The sequence below is a fragment of the Microcaecilia unicolor genome, chromosome 10, assembly GCF_901765095.1.
Source record: "Microcaecilia unicolor chromosome 10, aMicUni1.1, whole genome shotgun sequence".
NCBI lineage: Eukaryota > Metazoa > Chordata > Amphibia > Gymnophiona > Siphonopidae > Microcaecilia > Microcaecilia unicolor.
The window spans coordinates 10,142,103-10,162,976 of NC_044040.1; the positions used below are offsets into that span (position 1 = coordinate 10,142,103).

Consider the following 20,874-nt stretch of genomic DNA (forward strand, 5'->3'; position numbering starts at 1 on the left):
TCGGCTGGCGAGGGTTGGGTTCGCCCGCCAGCAAAGGTAGCCCACGGCGGCGGCAGGGGAGGGTTGGTGGCAGGAGGGGAGGTCGAGAGGGTTATCAACAGGGGGTCCAGGGCCAAATCTATGGGGGCCCAAGCCCCCATGGCCCCACGTAGCCACTGATACACACTAGGTTTGCCAGTTCAGTTCAGGTCACCTGACCAAAGAGATCCAACTCCTAGCTTTGCCCCGTGCTTGAAGTTCTGATCGTCTCCTCAATTTCCCTAATAACATCAGAACTAAAAAAAAAAAAACCCAAAGCTGGACCCCAGATGTTCACGGTCACAGTAAAATCTGCTTTTTTAACGCATGGACTGAACTTGAACTGCCACCATGAACAGAACCTCAGCCTAGTGAAATGCCTGGCCCGATTCCCTGAATAAATCTGTGCTACACATGTGCCCCATACATAGATCATAAATGTGCAAGTACATGTGTTGAAAGGATGTTCTTTTAAACCAAATGTGACCACACAACGTGTCATGTAGTACTGATAGTGTTCTATCAAAGGGAAGCTTAGGGTCATCATTTATTTATTAATGAAAGTTTGTATACTGCATTATTTACAAAATCTAAGTAGTGTATAATTTATAAACGTGATACTAGTGTGATTTAATTTTTTATAACCTGCTTTACCGACAAGTTCTAAGCAGTTCACTTTTAACAGGATGTTATCAAAAGATTAGCTAATATTAACTAGTAATAACTTACAGTGGAACTGTTCAGTATACAGTACACAATATTACATTGCATTGTATTAACTAGCGGTTAGCTTGGCAGAGTTTAAAAAGGGGTTAGACGGTTTCCTAAAGGACAAGTCCATAAACCGCTACTAAGTGGACTTGGGAAAAGTCCACAATTCCGGGAATAACATGTATAGAATGTTTGTACATTTGGGAAGCTCGCCGGGTGCCCTTGGCCTGGATTGGCCGCTGTCGTGGACAGGATGCTGGGCTCGATGGACCCTTGGTCTTTTCCCAGTGTGGCATTACTTATGTACTAGCTAGACATGGTTGAGCATAATTGTTTATGTAAGATCATTATTTAATATGAAACTTGATTTGAAAGAGTTTAAGACGTTAGCTGAGGATTTGCTGCATCCCTGGATTTTGTTTTCTTCTCACATCTGGCCCAGCTGTGTTCTGATGAATTGTTGTTGTTTTTTTTCAGCCTGAAGTGATCTGATTTTTACCTGCGTTTCAACTGTGGACTTGCTGGTTCCATTTCTCCAGAACACGAGGAATAATTACAAGTCCACAGATGAACTGACTTAGCCCTAATGCTTTTCACATGGAGCCAACTGATCGGTTGGGTCTTTAGGATGTCCGCAGTGCTGATCTTGAGTACGCAAATCTTTCTGATAAATATGAATTGTTAATATCCTGAAAGGTTGACTGGCTTCAGGATAGGAAGCCCAGCCTCGTCGAATCAGAGCTAATTAATTCTCTTATTTTATCACTAGTAGGGATGTTGGTGTTCATCAGTAACTCAGAATGTCTCTGGAACTAACTAGCTCAGCTTGTAACACAGATTTAAGGATAAATTCAATCAATGTAACGGAATGAAGAAATGATCTAGCATGTTTCCAGTTATCCTGTCTTAATAAGCCACATTGAGCCTGCAAAAAGGTGGGATAATGTGGGGTACAAATGCAATAAATAAATAAATAAATAACTTCACCACAGTTTCGGCTTTCTAACAGTCTTTCTAGACAACTTAACATGAATTAACATTTATGAATTATCCTCATCAAGCCCTTTCTTCATCCTTCCTTTTTCTTTCCCTTTTCCCCCTCCCCCGATACCTTCTTTCACACCGTCCATTCACTCCACACCCCTTTCACCCATCCTCATGCCATTTTCCACCAGTCTTTCCTCTTTCTCCTTAGACACAGTGAACCAGAAGAGCTAACTTTCATTCAACTTAAAAGCAGTGTGGTTGATTCTCTATGATATAGTCTGTCTTTCAAGTAACTGGAACATCATCCGTGGAGGAACTTGAGTATGAAATGAGCATACTTTCTTTACTGCAGTGGCATAGCTAGGTGCTCTCAGGACAAATCACTCCTATCTGTACCCTTCTCCACCACCGCTAACTCCAGACTCCGTCCCTTCTGCCTCGCATCACCTTATGCCTGGAACAGACTCCCCGAGCCCATACGCCATGCGCCCTCCTTGTCCATCTTCAAGTCCTTACTCAAAACCCATCTCTTCTCCCTTGCTTTTGGCGCCTAACCACCTTCCATTCATGATACACTGACTACACTGACTACATAGTTTGTTACCTTTAGATTGTAAGCTCTCTTGAGCAGGGACTGTCCTTCCCCATGATTTAACTTGTACAGCGCTGCGTAACCCTAGTAGCGCTATAGAAATGCTAAGTAGTAGTAGTAGTAGTAGTACGTCCCTGCTTTACTGCAAGCTGTGTTAGAAGAATGAATGATGTTTATTGCTGCTCATAGCATTACTGGTGGTTTCATTCCTCTGCCTGTGCTGTCTCTTAGGAATCCAAACCGGTGATATCAGAGTTCACAGTGAAGTCCACCATTATCTCCCGCTATGCCTTCACTGCAGTCTCTTGCACTATGTTGAACCGGGGTTCAGAGGCAAAAGAAGGAATCTTCCAGATGCAGATCCCAGCCACCGCATTCATCTCAAACTTTACTATGTAAGTAACAGTGGAGACTGAGGTCTATAAAATAATGAGTGGAGTGGAACAGGTGGACGTGAGTCGCTTGTTTACTGTTTCCAAATAAAAATACTAGGACTAGGGGGCACGCAATGAAGTTACAAAGTAGTAGATTTAAAACGAATCAGAGAAAATATTTCTTCACTGAACATGTTTTTAAACTCTGGAATTCATTGCCAGAGAACGTAGTAAAAACAGTGGGGTTTAAAAAAGGTTTGGATGGCTTTCTAAAGGAAAAGTCCATAAACCATTATTAAAATGGACTTGGAGAAAATCCGCTGCTTATTTCTGGGATAAGCAGCATAAAATGTATTGAACTTTTTTGGGATCTTGCCAGGTACTTGTGACCTGAATTGACTACTGTTGAAAACAGGATGCTGGGCTTGATGGACCTTCGGTCTGTCCCAGTATGGCAATACTTATGAGAACTCTATCTGAACAGATGCAGAGGGTTAAAATATGTAGGGTAATATGTAATGTACAGAGACAGAGGAATAGAGAAGCAAGATGAAAAGTCAGCCAAGCTATAAGAAATCTTTCTTTCTGTCTCAGTGGATAAAATGCTTAGTATATATGGAGCAATGTGATAAACATGACCTTCGAATGAGGGAAAGAATGGTGTCTTTGAGGGTCATGATTCCCTTTCAGGCAATACATTCCAGAGTGTGGGGGCTACTCCGTAGAAGGCTCGCTTGCAGGTATCACATCGTGTAATGTCTTTTGGAGAGGGTGTAGTTAGTGCAAGTCCTTGGGAGGACCTTAGTGTCCTTGGCGGTGTGTAGAGGATCATCCTATTCTTCAGATACTCGGGGCCATTTCCTTTCAGGGCCTTGAAGATCAGACATAGCGCACAATTAGCATGCGAGCCCTTACAGTCTACAAAATAGGTGGCGCTCACGCACTAATGGGGAAATTAGCGCATGGCCATTATCGGAAAAATAGAAAGATCTGCCTGTTACCGGTAGCGCTAACAGTGGCTTCAGCGAGTGGGAAAGACCCATGTTGGGTCTACCGCAGGCCATTTTTTAGCGCAGCTTGGTACAAGGGTCACATAATAATTCTGAGAGGAGAGATGGTTTTCTATCCATGTTCAGGGCATTAACCTGTGTCGAGAATCCTCCATCTTGCAAAGAACGGATCGTGATGTCTCCATTCAGCTGCTTTTTGCTGTGTAGGAAGGTGGCCTCGCATTGCTCTGCAATACTTTGCCCTGGATATAGTTCGTGATCCTTCACCCTAGATACATAAACACACACAAACAGATCCCAGCTGTCCCTGGCACCCTATCCTGCCCTTCCTTCCTCAGAGTCATCGGTTCCTTTCCAAACAAGCAGCTTTGCAGCTGGAGCATTAAGAAAGCGAAATAAGGCAATGTTATGTCAGAGGAAAGTTGCCGAGTGTTCTCAAAAACCTGTACCTTTCGAAATATCGGGGAGTTTTAGATGGGAATCAGTTCTTCGGAGACAATTTGCTGTTTTTCTTGTTGTAGTAGATGTTATTCTTTCCGGAGCCGCATTAAAACAGCCGACTCATTTCACATGCAGATTGTCATGTATAACGCCCTAGCTGAGCTCTGGTCTTGTATGACATTTTTGCTACTATCTGACACCCACAGCTTCTGACTCACTCCTGTCTCTGGCACCGTGTTCTCCCCAGGGTTGCGGAACATCAGTAAATTTACTGACAATAAAAAAATGAACAGTGAAAAATGACACGTCCATTGACGTAACAGAGTTTAAATGTAAGAGGCCAATATTGAAAGCGAGTTAAGCGGGCAGTGCCACTATATATATTCCTTGAGACCACCCAAACAAAAAGTGGGCAGGTCAGGGGCGGCAGCACTGGGGAGGAGCCCCCGGTTATGTATAACTTGTGGAGGCGTGGCCTAGTGGTTAGAGCACGGGTCTTGCAGTCCAGAGGTGGCCAGTTCAAATCCCACTGATGCTCCTTGTGATCTTGGGCAAGTCACTTAACCCTCCATTGCCTCAGATACAAACTTAGATTGTGAGCCCTCCTGGGACAGAGAAATATCCAGAGTACCTGAATGCAACTCACCTTGAGCTACTACTGAAAAAGGTGTGAGCAAAATCTAAATAAATAAATAGTAACATAGTAAATGACAGCAGATAAAGACCTCTACGGTCCATCCAGCCTGCCCAACAAGATACTTTATATGTATACCTGAGTTTGATTTGTCATTCTCAGGGCGTAGACTGTAGAAGTCTGCCTAGCACTCTTCTTGCACTAAAGGTTATGAAGATTCTGGAATCCTAAAGAGTTACAAGATTCCGGTTCTGGAATCCTAAAGAGTTACAAGATTCCAGAATCCCAATGAGTAGCAACATTCCATGTAGAACCCCATAGAGTAACAGTAGTGGAGTGGTTAGAGCACTGGCCTTAGAATCCAGGGGTGACTCATTCAAATCCCACTGCTGTTCCTTGTGATCTTGGGCAAGTCACCTAACCCACCATTTCCTCAGGTACAAACTTGGATTGTGAGCCCTCCTGGGACAGAGAAATATCCAGAGTACCTGAATGTAACTCACCTTGAGCTACTACTGGAAAAGGTGTGAGCAAAATCTAAATAAATAAATAAACTTAAAAAAAAAATCAGGAGGAAAATGGCTTTCTATGAACTAGACCCAAGGATGTGTATCTTCAATATCAAAGGTGGCATTAGATGCTAGAAATGCTCACTCATAATGATGGAGAGAGTAGGCTGTCGTCCCCAATGTTCAAAACTATTGAACTGGCCAGGAACGACTCATGGCTGGTTAAATAGCACTAAAGCACCTAACCATGGGTATTCAGCAGGAGATAACCATCCATCTCCCACTGAATATCTTGGCTAGTGGCTGTATCGTTAGCCAGCTAGGTGTGGATATTTGGTGGCAAACCGGGTATGTTGAGCGGTCAAAATAGGCCACTTAAATAACAGGCCTATCCTTGACTGCTAGAAAGTTAACCAGTTAGCACTGAATGTTGGCATAGCCAGTTAACTTTTTAGCAGCCAAAATAAGTCCAGATTCTCAATGCCGGTCACCAGATACAGCCTAGCACTGAAGATTCGGGTTTAACAGTGGCAGCAGACAGCAAATGGCTGAATATCAGGCCCTGTGTACGTGCGGTTACAAAAGGGCAGGTGACATTAAGGGATATGCACTGAACAAGCACCCAGTATTTCTGCTTCATGCTGAGGTTGCTTGGGCTTAAGTTTAATATGGGAAAGTAATTTAAAAAAAATTACTTTTCTCATAACACAGCCAGATATTTTGTTTTTTTTTCCATGTACCGCAGCAAAAATATTTTCAGATGTTGTCCTGACCTGGTACGGAAAGCTGCATATCCGAAGCCATCTTGTTGCATGACGATAATATAAAGTCTCTTTCAATTTTAGGATAGTCGGAAGCCGAGTCTACCAGAGTGAAGTAATGGGGAAACTGAGACTACCCAGCGACAGGTACAAGAAGAGAAACGAGGTCCACTCTGGAACTATAAACCGAGGGTGAGTGTCAGGGTTGTGGGTGTTGGGCTCCGAATCGGTGGAACAATGCAGAGAATTTCTTTGCAAATTTCATGTCTCCTTAGCCCAGTTCCACTACCCAGAAATGTAACAGTCTACTGACAAATGGTAAATATATGGAAAAGTGATCAGGCCAGTTTCCTTCCTCTCTGATGACTGTGGGATGTCACTGAATATATTTAATCATTCTACTGACTGACCTCTTAGCTGGGAGTTGAGGACAATGACCCTTGTAGGGTTTCAACCTCATCCAGATCAACCTGGACAGACAGATTTCATCCTGGTACTGCCCACTGAATGCATGGATAGATAATCCCATAAGGGCCAGCTCTGTGGATGCCAACAGGTGGCAAGCACCCTCTATATTGAGCATGCTTTTTCATTGGGTCAGGGGGTAATTTGTATCATGTATGGCATCCCCAATAATTTTGAAATGTTGGCACTATCTTGGTGATGCTGGCGAGGTCTGTGAGTGAAGTTTAGGTGGACCTGGAGATTAACTGGATAACGTTGGATAGCAAACAAGGCCTGAATATCATTGCTAACCAGATAATATCACCAGTCAATGTTAGATATCGGTGCGGAATATCTATTTAAAAAAGAAATCATGGTGGCCAAATGCTGATGTCCATGGTTCAAAATAGGGGGTTAATTAAATAAACCTTATTTTTAAACAAAATTATGTTTGGCTGCTGTTTATCGTGATGGAGGGAACACATCTCTCAAAATCTAGTCTACAAATTTTAAATCAGAATCGAGTTATCACCTGATTGGCTGCTGTTCTTTCATAGCACGCCTTTGACAGGACTAGCACAGACTAACATCAAGCGTGACGTAATAGTGAAATGTTGTGACCTGTCATTCTAGAGAAACTAGAATGGAAACCTTCAAAGCGTCTGCAACCATTCCAGGGAGGAATAAAGTCGTCTTCCTTCTGACGTACGAAGAACTTCTGCAGAGGCGCCTGGGAATGTACGAACACGCCATCAGTGTGCGGCCCTTGCAGTTGGTCGGCAGATTACTCGTGGAGGTGACAGTCTTTGAGAATTCGGGCATCACTTCTCTGGAAGTTCCTCCTCTCCAGAACGCAAAGCAAAAGGCAGTCCGAAAAATAATTGGTAAGCCCAGCAGATGTGAAAGTCCACTACTACTACTACTATTTAGCATTTCTATAGAGCTACAAAGCGTACGCAGCGCTGCACAAACATAGAAGAAAGACAGTCCCTGCTCAAAGAGCTATGTAATAAAAGTGAGCCAAGTATAGGACAATCAAGCCATTGTGACATCACTGATGAGGTTGGCTCTTATTGGTGGACTGAGGCATTATGACATCACAATATTAGCTCTGGTTACAAGAGACTACTACTACTACTATTTAGCATTTCTATAGCGCTACAAGGCGTACGCAGCGCTGCACAAACATAGAAGAAAGACAGTCCCTGCTCAAAGAGCTTACAATCTAATAGACAAAAAAATAAAGTAAGCAAATCAAATCAATTAATGTGTACAGGAAGGAGGAGAGGAGGGTAGGTGGAGGCGAGTGGTTACAAGTGGTTACCAGTCAAAAGCAATGTTAAAGAGGTGGGCTTTCAGTCTAGATTTAAAGGTGGCCAAGGATGGGGCAAGACGTAGGGGCTCAGGAAGTTTATTCCAGGTGTAGGGTGCAGCGAGACACCATCTTATATTGGAGATGTGTTTGTCAACATAACATTAGTAATGTGTTTTTAATCATACTGGAACAGACAAGTCCACAGTTGTCCAGGTGGCCAACTCACACGTTGTTATCCCGAAGGCTGAAACGAAGGGCAGCAAATTATTCTTTGAATGTTACTGGCAGGGACTGGTTCAACTTGTGGCACTTAACGTGGGAAGAAAAATCATTTGTGGAGTTATTTGAATATAAAATGGACACATTGGGCTAGAGTCTATATATGGAACTCAAAAATTGGCGCTGAAAAAAGCGCTAAGCCACTTAAAGTTAGGTGCAGTTTATAGAACAGCGCTTATGCCCAGGAATTGCGCCTAACTTTGGGCATGGCCATTTGAACCAACTGAAACCTACATTAGGCGTGTATCCCTGTTATTCTATAACAATGCGCGTTAATTTCAGGAATGCCCCTGTTCCGTACCTCCTTTTCCAAATCACACGTAAAACGTAGGTTCGGATTCCATGCCTACATTTACACACTTAAAGTTTAATTAAATGTAATTAGTGCTGATAATTGCTTGTTAAAAATCCAGTTATTGGCGCTAATTAGCTTGTTTTTAATTCCGTGGAGGAGGTGAGCGGTGCGGCGTCTTCCTTTTGGGCGTCACAGGGAGGCGTATTTGGCATGCGCAGAGCAGCCAGCGTAACGCTTGGCTGCTCTGCGCATGCTTGACTGGCCGACTGTTTACCGATGGAATAGAGAATGCAAGTGAGCTACAACGAGCAGATCATTTGCATGCCTATTCCTTGATGCATGCCTGTTCCTTACCGATTTGCTAAGGGAATCCGTAAGGGAAGGGATCTAACGATTGTTTAGTGCATCTAGCCCTGAGTGTCTACTGTTACATGCACCATGTGTACATAAATGCAGAGGGGTTGATATTCAAAGCGATTTAATTGGTCAGAGACGGCTCCTAGACAGTTAGTTAAGTTGCTTGTGCAGGGCTATTTTGTGGGCGGTCCAGGAGGGTCCCCATACTTAACTATCTAAGTTAAGCGGCCCAATTGGACCCCATAAAAGTCAGTCCTATCTTTATGTGGTGTCACTTATGCAGTTAAGTGCACCTAAATTTTACGTGTGTCCTGGAAAAAGGGGTACAGAAATAGGAGAGTCATGGGCGTTTTGAGGAGGAGTGTGGGCCTGGGTTCCAGTTGCATGCACAATTATAGAATAAAGGGGGTCCCGCACGTAAATTTAGGCACAGGCATTTTGCACCACGTTTTTTCATTGGTGTAAATTTACACTTGACTCCTGTGCTTAGGCGTTATTCTATAAACTGGGTCTAACTTTAGGCGTGGCTTATAGAATAGCGGTTACGTATTTTTTTTCCAGTGCCAATTTTTAGGCACCATTTATAGAACTCACCCTTTTATGTGTTATTCTATAAGGGCACATATAAGTGCTATAACTGTGAGGCACAAACACCTGGGCAGAGCATGCGCGAGACTCTCAGTTCCACACGTAACTTACAGGATTCGGCACGTAATTTACATTCCATCTGCATTTGTGTGGCTCCAGTTATGCCATGGTCTATGGCTAGTGTAAACTGCAGCCTTATAAAATGGAGTCTTGCCAAGAGTTGTTTACACTAGTATTTTATATTGACATCTGGGTGCCCAGGTATCATTATAGAATTCGTTCCGATTGCACATTATCAGGGCGCCTAACTGGAGGCAGGGCTGCCGAGAGACACAGCTGGGCCCGGAGCAGGACCTTCCTCCAACCTGGGCTGCTGCGCCAACCCCCACCACTTGGGCCGCCACCCCACCCCACCCCACCCCACCCCCTTACCTTACCTTCCTATGTCTTCTGCTCCTATGTGCTGGGACCTGGGTTACCGCATTAACACAATCATCCGGGTCATGGCACATAGGAGCAGGAGAGAGACAGACCCAGAAGCAGGCAGGCAGGAAGAAGCTTCTGCTCCATCAAAACCTTGCCGGCGTCGGATTCCCCCTTGGAGGCCAGGTCCGGGGAATCTTGCCCCCCCCCCCCTTCTCTGCAGCCCTGACTGGAGGCACCATATTATAGAATTGATATTGAGGGATATAAGAATGTAGAAGGAACAGAGTCAGAGGATCCCAAAGGTGACATAAAATGGAATCTGGTGCCCCGAGTCTTCATTCATATGACACAGGGATGCTTTCCCCTATTTTGTACTCCCACCCCCCCTACTGCTCAGTTGGTTCATTGCTGTAAAACCCTAGGCTGGGGGCCGTTCAGCCTGGTTCCACTCAGAACCTTATAACCATGGCCCTAATCCTTCAAGCATCACTCTCACCTTGCCCCCCCCCTCCCAAGGGTTGTCAGTACTCTCTTTGCAGCATTCCCAATTCTGGCCAACCGAGAAAGTAGAAGTCCTAATGTGGGAATCAAGCCAGAGTCTTTATGCATGATAGCGCACATCACTTACCTCTGAGTCACTTGGTCATCCTTGAATGCTCTTTTCTTCTACCCAAAGAAGAATGAGAAAGGGGGGGGGGGGGGGTGTTTCTGGCCTAGTCATTCTTCCTTCCTTTTTCTTCCAGAATCCTGGAGCTACAATACCTGGGAATTTTCCTCTTCTTTTAATGTACCTACCCTCCCATTCTTCCAGTCTGGGCATTGAAGCTGTGGTCCTAAGCCTGGGAGCCATGCATCAGGGAGGGCTCTTTCCATAACCTTGTATTGTGGGATCTAAATCTGGTTAACATGACTCCTGCCCTGTAGTGGACACAGCTTTTACAGTGTTTCCAGCTCCAGGGAACTGAAGACGTGGACGGCCAGACTCAGTAACTCTCCACATGGAACGTACAGAATTGACGCTGAACCAGTGGATTGTCCCGTCACATCAACACAGTGAGAAGGATGTCATTAGCAAAAAGGATTCCCCAAATTCTCTGCCCATCACTTGCACTGAAATTCTTATCCTGACCCTGGATGTCCTTCACGGGCAGACTGACCAGTCTGTCAATAGCGAAGTGCTTCGGAACCCACAGTAGGGGGCCCACCCTCCCCTAACCAATAATAGCCAGTAATTTATATCTCAGGTGGGTGCTTTTGGCCCATGACCTTTATTTCCTGGGGGTCCAGATCACTGTCAGTCTGCCCCTAATCCTATCCAGTGGTGTTCCTTGGTCAGCTGCCACCTGGGGCAGATCACCGCTGTGCACCCCCCGCCCCGGGTGCAACATCCCCCCCGGTGCAACATCGTCCCCACCCCCCTAATGCATCACCTGCAACCCCCTCCCCCCTCCCACACACACATTGCTCTTACCTCCTGGGGTGCTGGGAGCAGCCGTGAGGCTGTCAGCTCCTCCGGTTCCCTGCTCCCTCTGCCCTGGAACAGGAAGAAACTTCAGAAGGACCTCAGGGAGCCGACGGAGCTGACAGCCGTGCGGCTGCTCCCTGCACCCCCCCTGCAAAGTGCACCTGGGGCGGACCGCCCCCACCGCCTCGCCCTTGCTACGCTGCTGCCCTTATCCCATTAGAAGTGTTGATTACCAGGCAGCACACCTTTTCCAGCCATACCTGACGGGAAATCCTGTTTTGTAATGCAAAGGAAGTTGTGGAAGAAACACATATAAATAGCACAAACATAGACGCATAAATAAAAAACTCTCCAACAATAACAAAAAACAGCAGATGGTATGTATCCCTTTCCTTTTCTCATGGTCTGGGTCTTACTTTTCCTGCACGTAAGCATGGCCATCTTGCAGCTGGAAGCAGCCACTCATTGTAATACTTTGTAGCAAAAATAAGCCCAAGAGCGAGAGTCGGCATCAAAGAAGTTCCATTGCATTGGTTCATTCCTAAATATTGTGTCTCTGGACAAAACCAAATGTGGAAAGGCAGACATATGAAGACCTGTGAGTAGGGTGCTTACTTAAATATTAAGTGGCAGAGCTGGTGGTGGGAGGCGGGGCTGGTGGTTGGAAGGCGGGGATAGTGCTGGGCAGACTTATACGGTCTGTGCCAGAGCCGGTGGTGGGAGGCGGGACTGGTGGTTGGGAGGCGGGGATAGTGCTGGGCAGAGTTATACGGTCTGTGCCAGAGCCGGTGGTTGGGAGGCAGGGCTGGTGGTTGGGAGGCGGGGATAGTGCTGGGCAGACTTATACGGTCTGTGCCCTGCAGAGGACAGGTACAAATCAAAGTAAGATATACACAAATCTAGTACATATGAGTTTGTCTTGTTGGGCAGATTGGATGGACCATGCAGGTCTTTTTCTGCCGTCATCTACTATGTTTTTTTTTTTTTTTAAATGTATAAAAAGAAGACAGGATTTCAATAAAATGGTCCAGGAGTCATGAAGCCAATAGGAATTGAATGGACTTCCTCTCATTTGCCGCATTGAGAATCGGCAGCGCGGTTTTGTAAAAGAGGCCCATATTTTGATAACTGTGCTTCTCCTGGTTTTAAGGGTAACTAAAGTCGGAGGAGGGATCTTACGTCTCCACTTTCATGTCTTGTCTCCCTGAAATTCCATTGCACCTTACTTTTTATCCAGGATAGAACCTAAGAATATATATGTCTGTTGCTTTTTACTTGCGTTTATTCTGTTGACCACCTTCTTTATCCAGGACCGCATGGCAAAATGTTGTTTTTGCAATTATAGAAGCTTATTTCCAGTTTCCTAATATACTAGTGCTCGGGGATTTTAACATTCATGTTGATAATCCCACCATAGGGATACGTGCAGAAGTTTTAGGCATCACGCAACATGTGCATTCCTCCACATATTCAGGTGGTCACGCTATTGACCCTCATTTTACATCAGGTTCCTTCTCCACTTCACAGTGTACTTCTGAAATCCCAGTCATGTCATTTGCCTGGTTGCAGGGAAACTGTAATTATCTGCAGCCCTTCCTGTAGAGGCTCTTACAATAGCCTGTAGTCAAGGCTTTAAAAAAGTCAATTTTTGAAACGTTTACCTCTAAATGTCATACCTTTCTTTCTAACAATGAGTTGTTGTCTCTCGAAGAGCAAGCAATGACCTGGAACACCTCTCTTTGAAAAGCCCTAGATGAAGTCACCCCTACCTGTGTTTGCTCATATTTTGTGAGGAAACATTATCGTCTGTGGCGCCATCGTGACTTCTGGCTTCTCATATGGGCAGGAAACAAAAATCTACTCAGACTTGCCTATTGGTACAGGAACGATGTGTAGACTATACTGGGGGGGAGGCTTATAAGGAAATGTTATTATTCCACTCAAATTAAAACCTGTGTGAAAATCTCTCTAAAAAAAATTATTTTCTGTATTATCAGTCTTTACTGCTTCCTGATCGGCAGGCTCTGACGTGGACACTCAGCTCAATCTTTTGCTAGTTACTTTGAGGCCAAGATTTCTTTTACCCCATCTTCAGAGGCAGTGAAACATCTTTTTGTTTGGAATGACCAACCAAATCAATCTCTACCTCTGTCCCCCAAGCTCTCTAGTTGCTGGTACTGTGTTGGGCAAAATATTGCTGGAGCCATGGCCCCCGTGGTCCACCCCGTTCTGTTGCTCTGACAAAACCATACTGGTTCCTTTCATACCTAAGACTATGGTATAGAGTGGAAAAATCACACCAGTGGGGTAATCAGTAGATAGAAGGTTTAATATAAAACGTCAAACTTTAATACCTAAGAGCATGGTATGGTGTGGAAAATTGCAGTAGTGGGTACCTAGAAGATATTTTAATCTATATATTTATTTTGAACGTTTTTGTTATACTGTCAAATCATCAATTAGATTTTGAGGCGGTTTACAAATTTCAGTAAGTTTAGCAGAAATCAAACAAATAGGATATTCAGACCAGGCAGCGGAAGGAAACATAAGGGGGTGGGAAGAATCTTGGAGAACAAAGTAAAATCCTTGTATACCATGAGGCAACACTGATGTACAGTCAGTAGGAACAAGTTCGTTCCCAGAGAATGTGGTAAAGGCAGTTAGCTTAGCGGAGTTTAAAAAAGGTTTAGACGGCTACCTAAAGGAAAAGTCCATAGACCGTTATTAAATGGACTTGGGGGGAAATCCACTATTTCTGGGATAAGCAGTATAAAATGTTTTGTACATTTTTGGGATCTTGCCGGGTATTTGTGACCTGGATTGGCCAACGTTGGAAACAAGATGCTGGGCTCGATGGACCTTTGGTCTTTCCCAGTATGGCAATACTTATATGCTTATGTACTTAAGTGTAGGGTGTTACAGGTAATGGATCAAGAGGCTCAAATGCCAACCTTCAAAGTCGTTTTAAATTTGGGACGAGATGATATAGGGCAAAGATCAGAGAGAAAATTTGTTGTTGCACAATGTCGCTTTAGAACAAAGACTGAATCAAGAGAGGTATCAAGTCACAACCAAGCAGTGACTGGGATCACCAAGACGTTAGAGTTAACAGATCTACGAGCATGGGACGGCCGATAAAGAGTTACCACAGTAACCCGGCAAGTAGTTGCCATAGAATAATAAGCACTGGGGATCAGAAGTAAACACTTAAAGCAGATCCTGAAGGTGATTGGAAGCCAGTGTTGTTCAAACAGTAAAGAAAAGACATGATCAATATACAATGTAAAAGTTCCATATCTAAGAACATGATATTAAGTGGAAAATCTCACTAGTGCCATAGTCATTCTAGATCAGTGTTTCCCAAGTCCGGTCCTGGAGTACTCCTTGCCGGTCAGGTTGTCAGGATATCCACAATGAATATGCATGAAAGAGATTTGCATATAATGAAGGCAGTATATGCAAATCAAGTTCATGCATAGTCATTGTGGATATCCTGAAAGCCTGACTGGCAAGGGGTACTCCAGGACTGGACTTGGGAAACACTGTTCTAGATCAGGGGCTCTCAAACCAGTGCTTGGGACACAGCCAGTCCGTCTGGGTTTCAAGATATCCACAATGAATATGCATGAGATAAATTTGCATGCACCACCTCCATTGTATGCAAATCTCTTTCAAGCATTTTCATTGTGGATATCCTGAAAACCCTGATTGGCTGGGTGTGTCCTGGGTGGAGAACTCCTGTTCTAGATGGTTCAATATAAGACAAGGCTGGTTTAATGTATGAGCCAGATGAGGGATTGGCTTGCTCTGAGATTGCGGCTCTGAGAGTGGATGCAGGGCAAGATGGCACGGCACCTTGTTATTTCCATCTGTCGAAGCACTGCAGCCCTCTGAGTCCCTATAATAGGGTCAGTTATCTACGTATCATTAACCCATTAGTGCCCAATGTTCCCATATGGGAACAAATCAATTTGTTTCCATATGGCTTATTATGGGAACATCGGGCACTAATGGGTTAATTGGAAATAAGTATCAATAATTGGCATTAGCAAGCACCATTTGGCACTAATTAGCAGTTGCACGTGTAATGACATAGCCCAAAGCCAAGAATATGATATATGTTTGTCTCCTGAGAGGGTTGTCTCCCTACAGGCATTGAAGATGGGTCCTGGCCCTGCTGGAGGGTCCTGGGTGACCAGGCACTGGCTGAGATGTAGTATGCTACTGTGCTATTGCCTGGCTGGAGCCATTGTTACAGCTCTTGTCAGGCTCGGGATGTCAGAACTCAAGTACACCAAAAGCCTGCCTCGCTAAGAGTGCGTTTTGCTTTCACCGCTGTGCTTTCTTCTCTGCATGGCCGCTGGCACTGTTGCAGGTTTAAATGCAAAGTAGGCATCTTGCAGGACGGAGAACTTAGTGGTGAGCAAAACATACTCTCACTGTTGTTTAAAGGACAGGGGGAGGGCACATGTGTGTGTGTGTGTGTGGGGGGGGGGGGGCATAGTTCCGGAAAGCAAAATTTGGCTGTTTGGGGAGGGGGGAGGGGAGGTGGAGGCCCGCAACAGTTGGCTCAGGGAACCACAACCACTAATTTTCATATCTAAGAACAAGTTGGAAAATCTGCCTAGTGGACTGGTTCAGTATGAAATGTATACATTTTCAGTCTACTTTTCTTGTTTCCCACCCTTACAGATAAAAATGCCCCTCCTCTGTCTACAGCAATCAACCAGACGAATAACTTTGCCAAAGTGACCTTTAATCCTAATATAGTGCAACAGGCCAAAATAGCCCAGAACGGCATTTTGGGGGATTTCCTCATTCGATACGATGTGAATAGGGACCAAAGTGTGGGGGATATCCAGGTACGTACCCTTGACCATTTTTTTCAGTGTGCTAAAATGACTCTATCGTCCTTTTTTGGCATTAGGTATTTGTCAATAAGGAAGTTTTACCTCTCACCTAAAGGGTAAGGAAAGTATCTGAGTGTTGTTTTTGGTGATTGCTGGCTTTATACCTCAGTATTCAATGCTGGCCCATGTCCAGGCACTGTCGTTGAATCTGGGCATGTGCAGGTGGCTGGCACTTATATGGTTAAGGCCTGCATTGAGCCCTTAACCGACTGGACAAGAGAGGACTGTGTTTTATGTGGTCCAGTTTGTCCAGTTACCTTATGTGGTTAAGTGCTGACTCCGCCCTGATTCATCCCAGGGCTACCCGGTTAAGATCTTGAGTGAATTCTTTCAAAAAGGCGGTAAATAAATCTTAATTTAAAAAAAAAAAATGTTTAGCCAGTGGAGTGGAGAGCAATTTTCAGCTGGAGAATTTAGCCATATTACTTTCACTGAGTTTATCTTGTTGGGTAGGCTGGATGGACCATACAGGTCTTTATCTGCCGTCATCTACTATGTTATATTATGCTTTCAGACCTTTCATTTTATGCTGTTTTTTTTTCATTTGTAAATTAATATTAGTCTTAAAGTTTTCTAGATTAATATGTTGGTTACATTGTCTGAAAATCTGTCTTTGGCCTTCAATCTCCCTATTTGGGATGGCCGAGCCTTGGAATTTCTGAATTGCCTGTATCTCCCTTAATTTATTTTTTGCAATTTCTAGGTTTCGAATGGATTCTTTGCACACTACTTTGCGCCTAGAAATCTTCCACCCCTTCCAAAGAATGTTGTGTTTGTAATCGACACCAGCGCGTCCATGGTGGGATCAAAAATTAACCAGGTGAGCGTGTGGCGCCATGGCTGTGCCGGGTCACAAACTCTGGAGCACAACTTCTGGGTTTAAGCTGAAGATGCATTGCCCACAGAGCCCTGATATACTCATTCCCTAGCTCCAGAAAGAACTAATCTAATGTATAGCTCCACCTATATGGAGTAGAGGAGTGGCCTAGTGGTTAGGGTGGTGGACTTTGGTCCTGAGGAACTGAGTTCAATTCCCACTTCAGGCACAGGCAGCTCCTTGTGACTCTGGGCAAGTCACTTAACCCTCCATTGCCCCATGTAAGCCGCATTGAGCCTGCCATGAGTGGGAAAGTGCAGGGTACAAATGTAACAAAAATAAAATAGATACTATTGGAGATTCTACATGGAATGTTGCTACTATTGGAGATTCTACATGGAATGTTGCTACTATTGGAGATTCTACATGGAATGTTGCTATTCCACTAGCAACATTCCATGTAGAAGGCTGCGCAGGCTTCTGTTTCTGTGAGTCTGACATCCTGCATGTATGTGCAGGACATCAGACTCGCAGAAGCCTGCGCGGCCACATTGGTGATCTGCAAGGGCCGACTTCTACATGGAATGTTGCTAGTGGAATAGCAACATTCCATGTAGAATCTCAAATAGTAGCAACAGTGGAGGAGTGGCCTAGTGGTTAGGGTGGTGGACTTTGGTCTTGGGGAACTGAGTTTGATTCCCACTTCAGGCACAGGCAGCTCCTTGTGACTCTGGGCAAGTCACTTAACCCTTCATTGCCCCATGTAAGCCGCATTGAGCCTGCCATGAGTGGGAAAGCGCGGGGTACAAATGTAACAACAAACAAACAAAAAAAACCTAAAGGCTGGGACACAGAGTTGCACCATGATGAGGACCAATAGCCCTTCTGTTTTGAGATCTTCACCAATATCCTTTCTTCAGATGTGACCAGGTCTTCAAACCCTAAACCACCCTTTCACCTCCCCAAAATCTGATTTTCTCCAGGCCTTTTCCTGTCCTACAGACTGTCAGGGTCTGAGGAGCTGCAAGAGTTAAGTGACCCATATATGTCTGTGCTTCATTTACTAAAATGACTGACGTGTTAAAAAACACAGATTGTGCCCTTGTTATAGATCTGAATTCTGAGCTTCATGGTAATTTTTTTTGCTAGTTATTTACTCCAAAATACCAACCACAGATCGGTACTGCTCACGAATGCTGATAATCTCAAACACCCAAACCAAGCGGTATCGTAGTGTCTAGGAGGGAAAAGTCTCAACTGTTACGGCAACAGTTCCAGGCTGTTTGTTGCACGTACAAAAAAGTCATCATTGACTTAAAAACCCCCATGCAACTTTTTTTTAATATAATTTTTTGTTTCTGATTATTGAAATTGTTCTCGTTTCAATCAAATAACTGTAATACTCTATTAAATCACAGTTTCAAAGCACAAATGCACTTACCTTGCGGCTTTACACTCCAGCTTGCTAGAGTATTACACTTATTTGATTGAAACGAGAACAATTTCAATAATCAGAAACAAAAAATTATATAAAAAAAAGTTACACGGGGGTTTTTAAGTCGATGATGACTTTTTTGTACGTGCAGCAAACAGCCTGGAACTGTTGCCGTAACAGTTGAGACTTTTCCCTCCTAGACACTTCGATACTGCTTGGTTTGGGTGTAGTTATTTACTCCTCAATCTGACAAACTTCCGTGGGCAGTCTGTGTTTTCCCAAGATCTGATGTGCAAACATGCTTTGTCAGTCTGACTTTAGGAGCAGGAAGGGGGATTGCTTTCCTCTTTGGTTCGCGCTGAGCAGGGTCAATTTACTTTAGACCTTCTTTTGGTAGGGTTGACAGCATCAGCAGCCCTGGTGAATAGACCTTTTCAACACCATGACACCACCAGATGTGAATTATAGAAACACTTCACTAGAAACCAAACAGCTTTGGAGGGGGAGGATTTATAATACACCCGGAAAGAGTCTCGCTAATCTAACAGATCAGAGAGGAGATGTGGCGACACATCGGCAGAAAATCTTGATCATTTTACAGAGGAACAATATTTAATTAGCTATCTGAAGGCGAAAGGTATTAGAATGTCAGGAAAGCTGTTACTCTTAAGACCGTATGTCTCACCAGGAGACTGGAAAAGAAAGGCAAATATTTGAAAGGTATTAATCCGCATACAAACCTTTTCCGGAGAAGGGAAGGTGGTAGAATTGAGGTTGCAGGGGGGCAGACTGAGGAGTAATGTCAGGAAGTATTTTTTCATGGAGAGGGTGGTGGATACGTGGAATGCCCTCCCGCGGGAGGTGGTGGAGATGAAAACGACAATGGAATTCAAACGTGCGTGGGATAGACACAAAGGAATCCTGTTTAGAAGGAATGGATCCACGGAATCTTAGCGGACATGGGTGGCAACACCGGCATTTGGAGAATAAAACCGGTGCAGGGCGGACTTCTACGGTCTGTGCCCTGAGAAAGGCAGGGACAAATCAAATTCAGATATACATATAAAGTATCACATACCATGTAAAATGAGTTTATCTTGTTGGTCAGATTGGATGGACCCTACAGGTCTTTATCTGCCGTCATTTACTATGTTACTATGTCTTAGAGAGTGGAAGATTTGATTCCGAACTAAAGTCCCAGGAGACTGAATTAAGGGCTGGATTAAAGTGTCTGGACCCTTCTCACTCAGAGCCGGGCTTCCAGTTCAGATTTAGCAAATAACCCTTTCTGTACTGATCCATTTTACTATGGTCTCCCTCTTATATACTGGAATTCATTTACTGTGGATATGATTCAAACCTTTGCACGAGTAGTGAAAGCATCTGGAATGGTCAGTTCCAAAACCTCTTAAAACATGGGGAAAGAGACAATGGAGCATGGATTAGGTGGCTTACGTAGCATTTGCATGTGGAAATAGCCCAACACATTTTTAGGAAAGGCACTTGTAGATTCTCAGACAACCAAACAGCAGCAGCGATCCAAGGAAGGATAGACACAGCAAGAGTTTATCCAAACTTTAATGGAAACAGGACCCAACCTGGCCAAGTTTCAGAGGAACCTTCGTCAGGGGTCACATAATACATTCACAGACGCTGATTGTAAAATGGTGGCAGTTTCGGCCAAGATCGGAGCTGCCACTACTGAATGCGCCTAGTCCCGCCATCATACAAGGAGTCCCCACGAGACAGGCCCAGCGCCAGAGGGGAAAATGGCCAAAGCAAATGAACCCCCGTCTCTGGCAGCATGCGCAGTGCTTCTGGTGCTCCGAACTCATGGCGCCCAAACCTTCGTGGGACACCCCCCACGGATGGCCAGGAGACCCTGACGGGGAGACAGAGACAAAGAAACTGGTGGTGCTGTGGGGAGCAGGCTGATCTTAAGAACCAATTAAACCACTGTCTTTGCTATACATTTCCTTAACTTAAAAAAAAAATTTAACTGGTAGACCCCTCAGGCACTCAAGACTGCCTGTCCCCTGGCAGAAAAAACTAGCCAAGGCACACCACACCAGTTACCCCAAAAGGGGCAAATACAGAGGAGGAGAGGGAAGGACCCATCCACCTGGGTGTGACCAGGGCCACCGAGAGGGGGGGGCAGGGGGGACAAAATTCCCCGGCCCCAGGCCTCCAAGTGGGGCCCAGCGCTGCAGTCCCTTCCACCCGCCCCCCTCCATCAACCACCGGGCCGGGCCCCCCTGAATTCAAATCATAGTGCCTCACTTCGACCTCGCTCCGTGTGAAAGAAGCGCAGCAGAGGCGGTCTGTAGATCGCCGCCCTTCGGGCCTTCCCTCCCTGTATGAAAGGAGATCGACTCAGAAGTAACTTGAGGAAATACTTCTTCAAGGAAAGGGTGATGAATTCGTACGATGGCCTCCTGGTGCAAGTGGTGGAGATGAAAACAATATCTGAATTCAAGAGAGTTTGGGACAAGTACATAGGTTCTCC

The 20,874-nt window shown here is 44.7% G+C and overlaps 1 protein-coding gene across 2 annotated transcripts in view; it reads left to right on the plus strand.

Annotated features, from left to right (window-relative positions):
• Nucleotides 1-20,874, plus strand: part of ITIH5 (inter-alpha-trypsin inhibitor heavy chain 5) — a 93,720-nt gene that overhangs the window by 34,367 nt on the left and 38,479 nt on the right. For both annotated transcript variants that reach the window (XM_030216641.1, XM_030216640.1), the window contains 5 exons: nt 2,540-2,703; nt 6,122-6,229; nt 7,115-7,365; nt 15,899-16,068; nt 16,820-16,936. In XM_030216641.1, the coding sequence (XP_030072501.1) occupies nt 2,540-2,703; nt 6,122-6,229; nt 7,115-7,365; nt 15,899-16,068; nt 16,820-16,936 (810 nt within the window). The remainder of the gene's footprint in view (nt 1-2,539; nt 2,704-6,121; nt 6,230-7,114; nt 7,366-15,898; nt 16,069-16,819; nt 16,937-20,874) is intronic.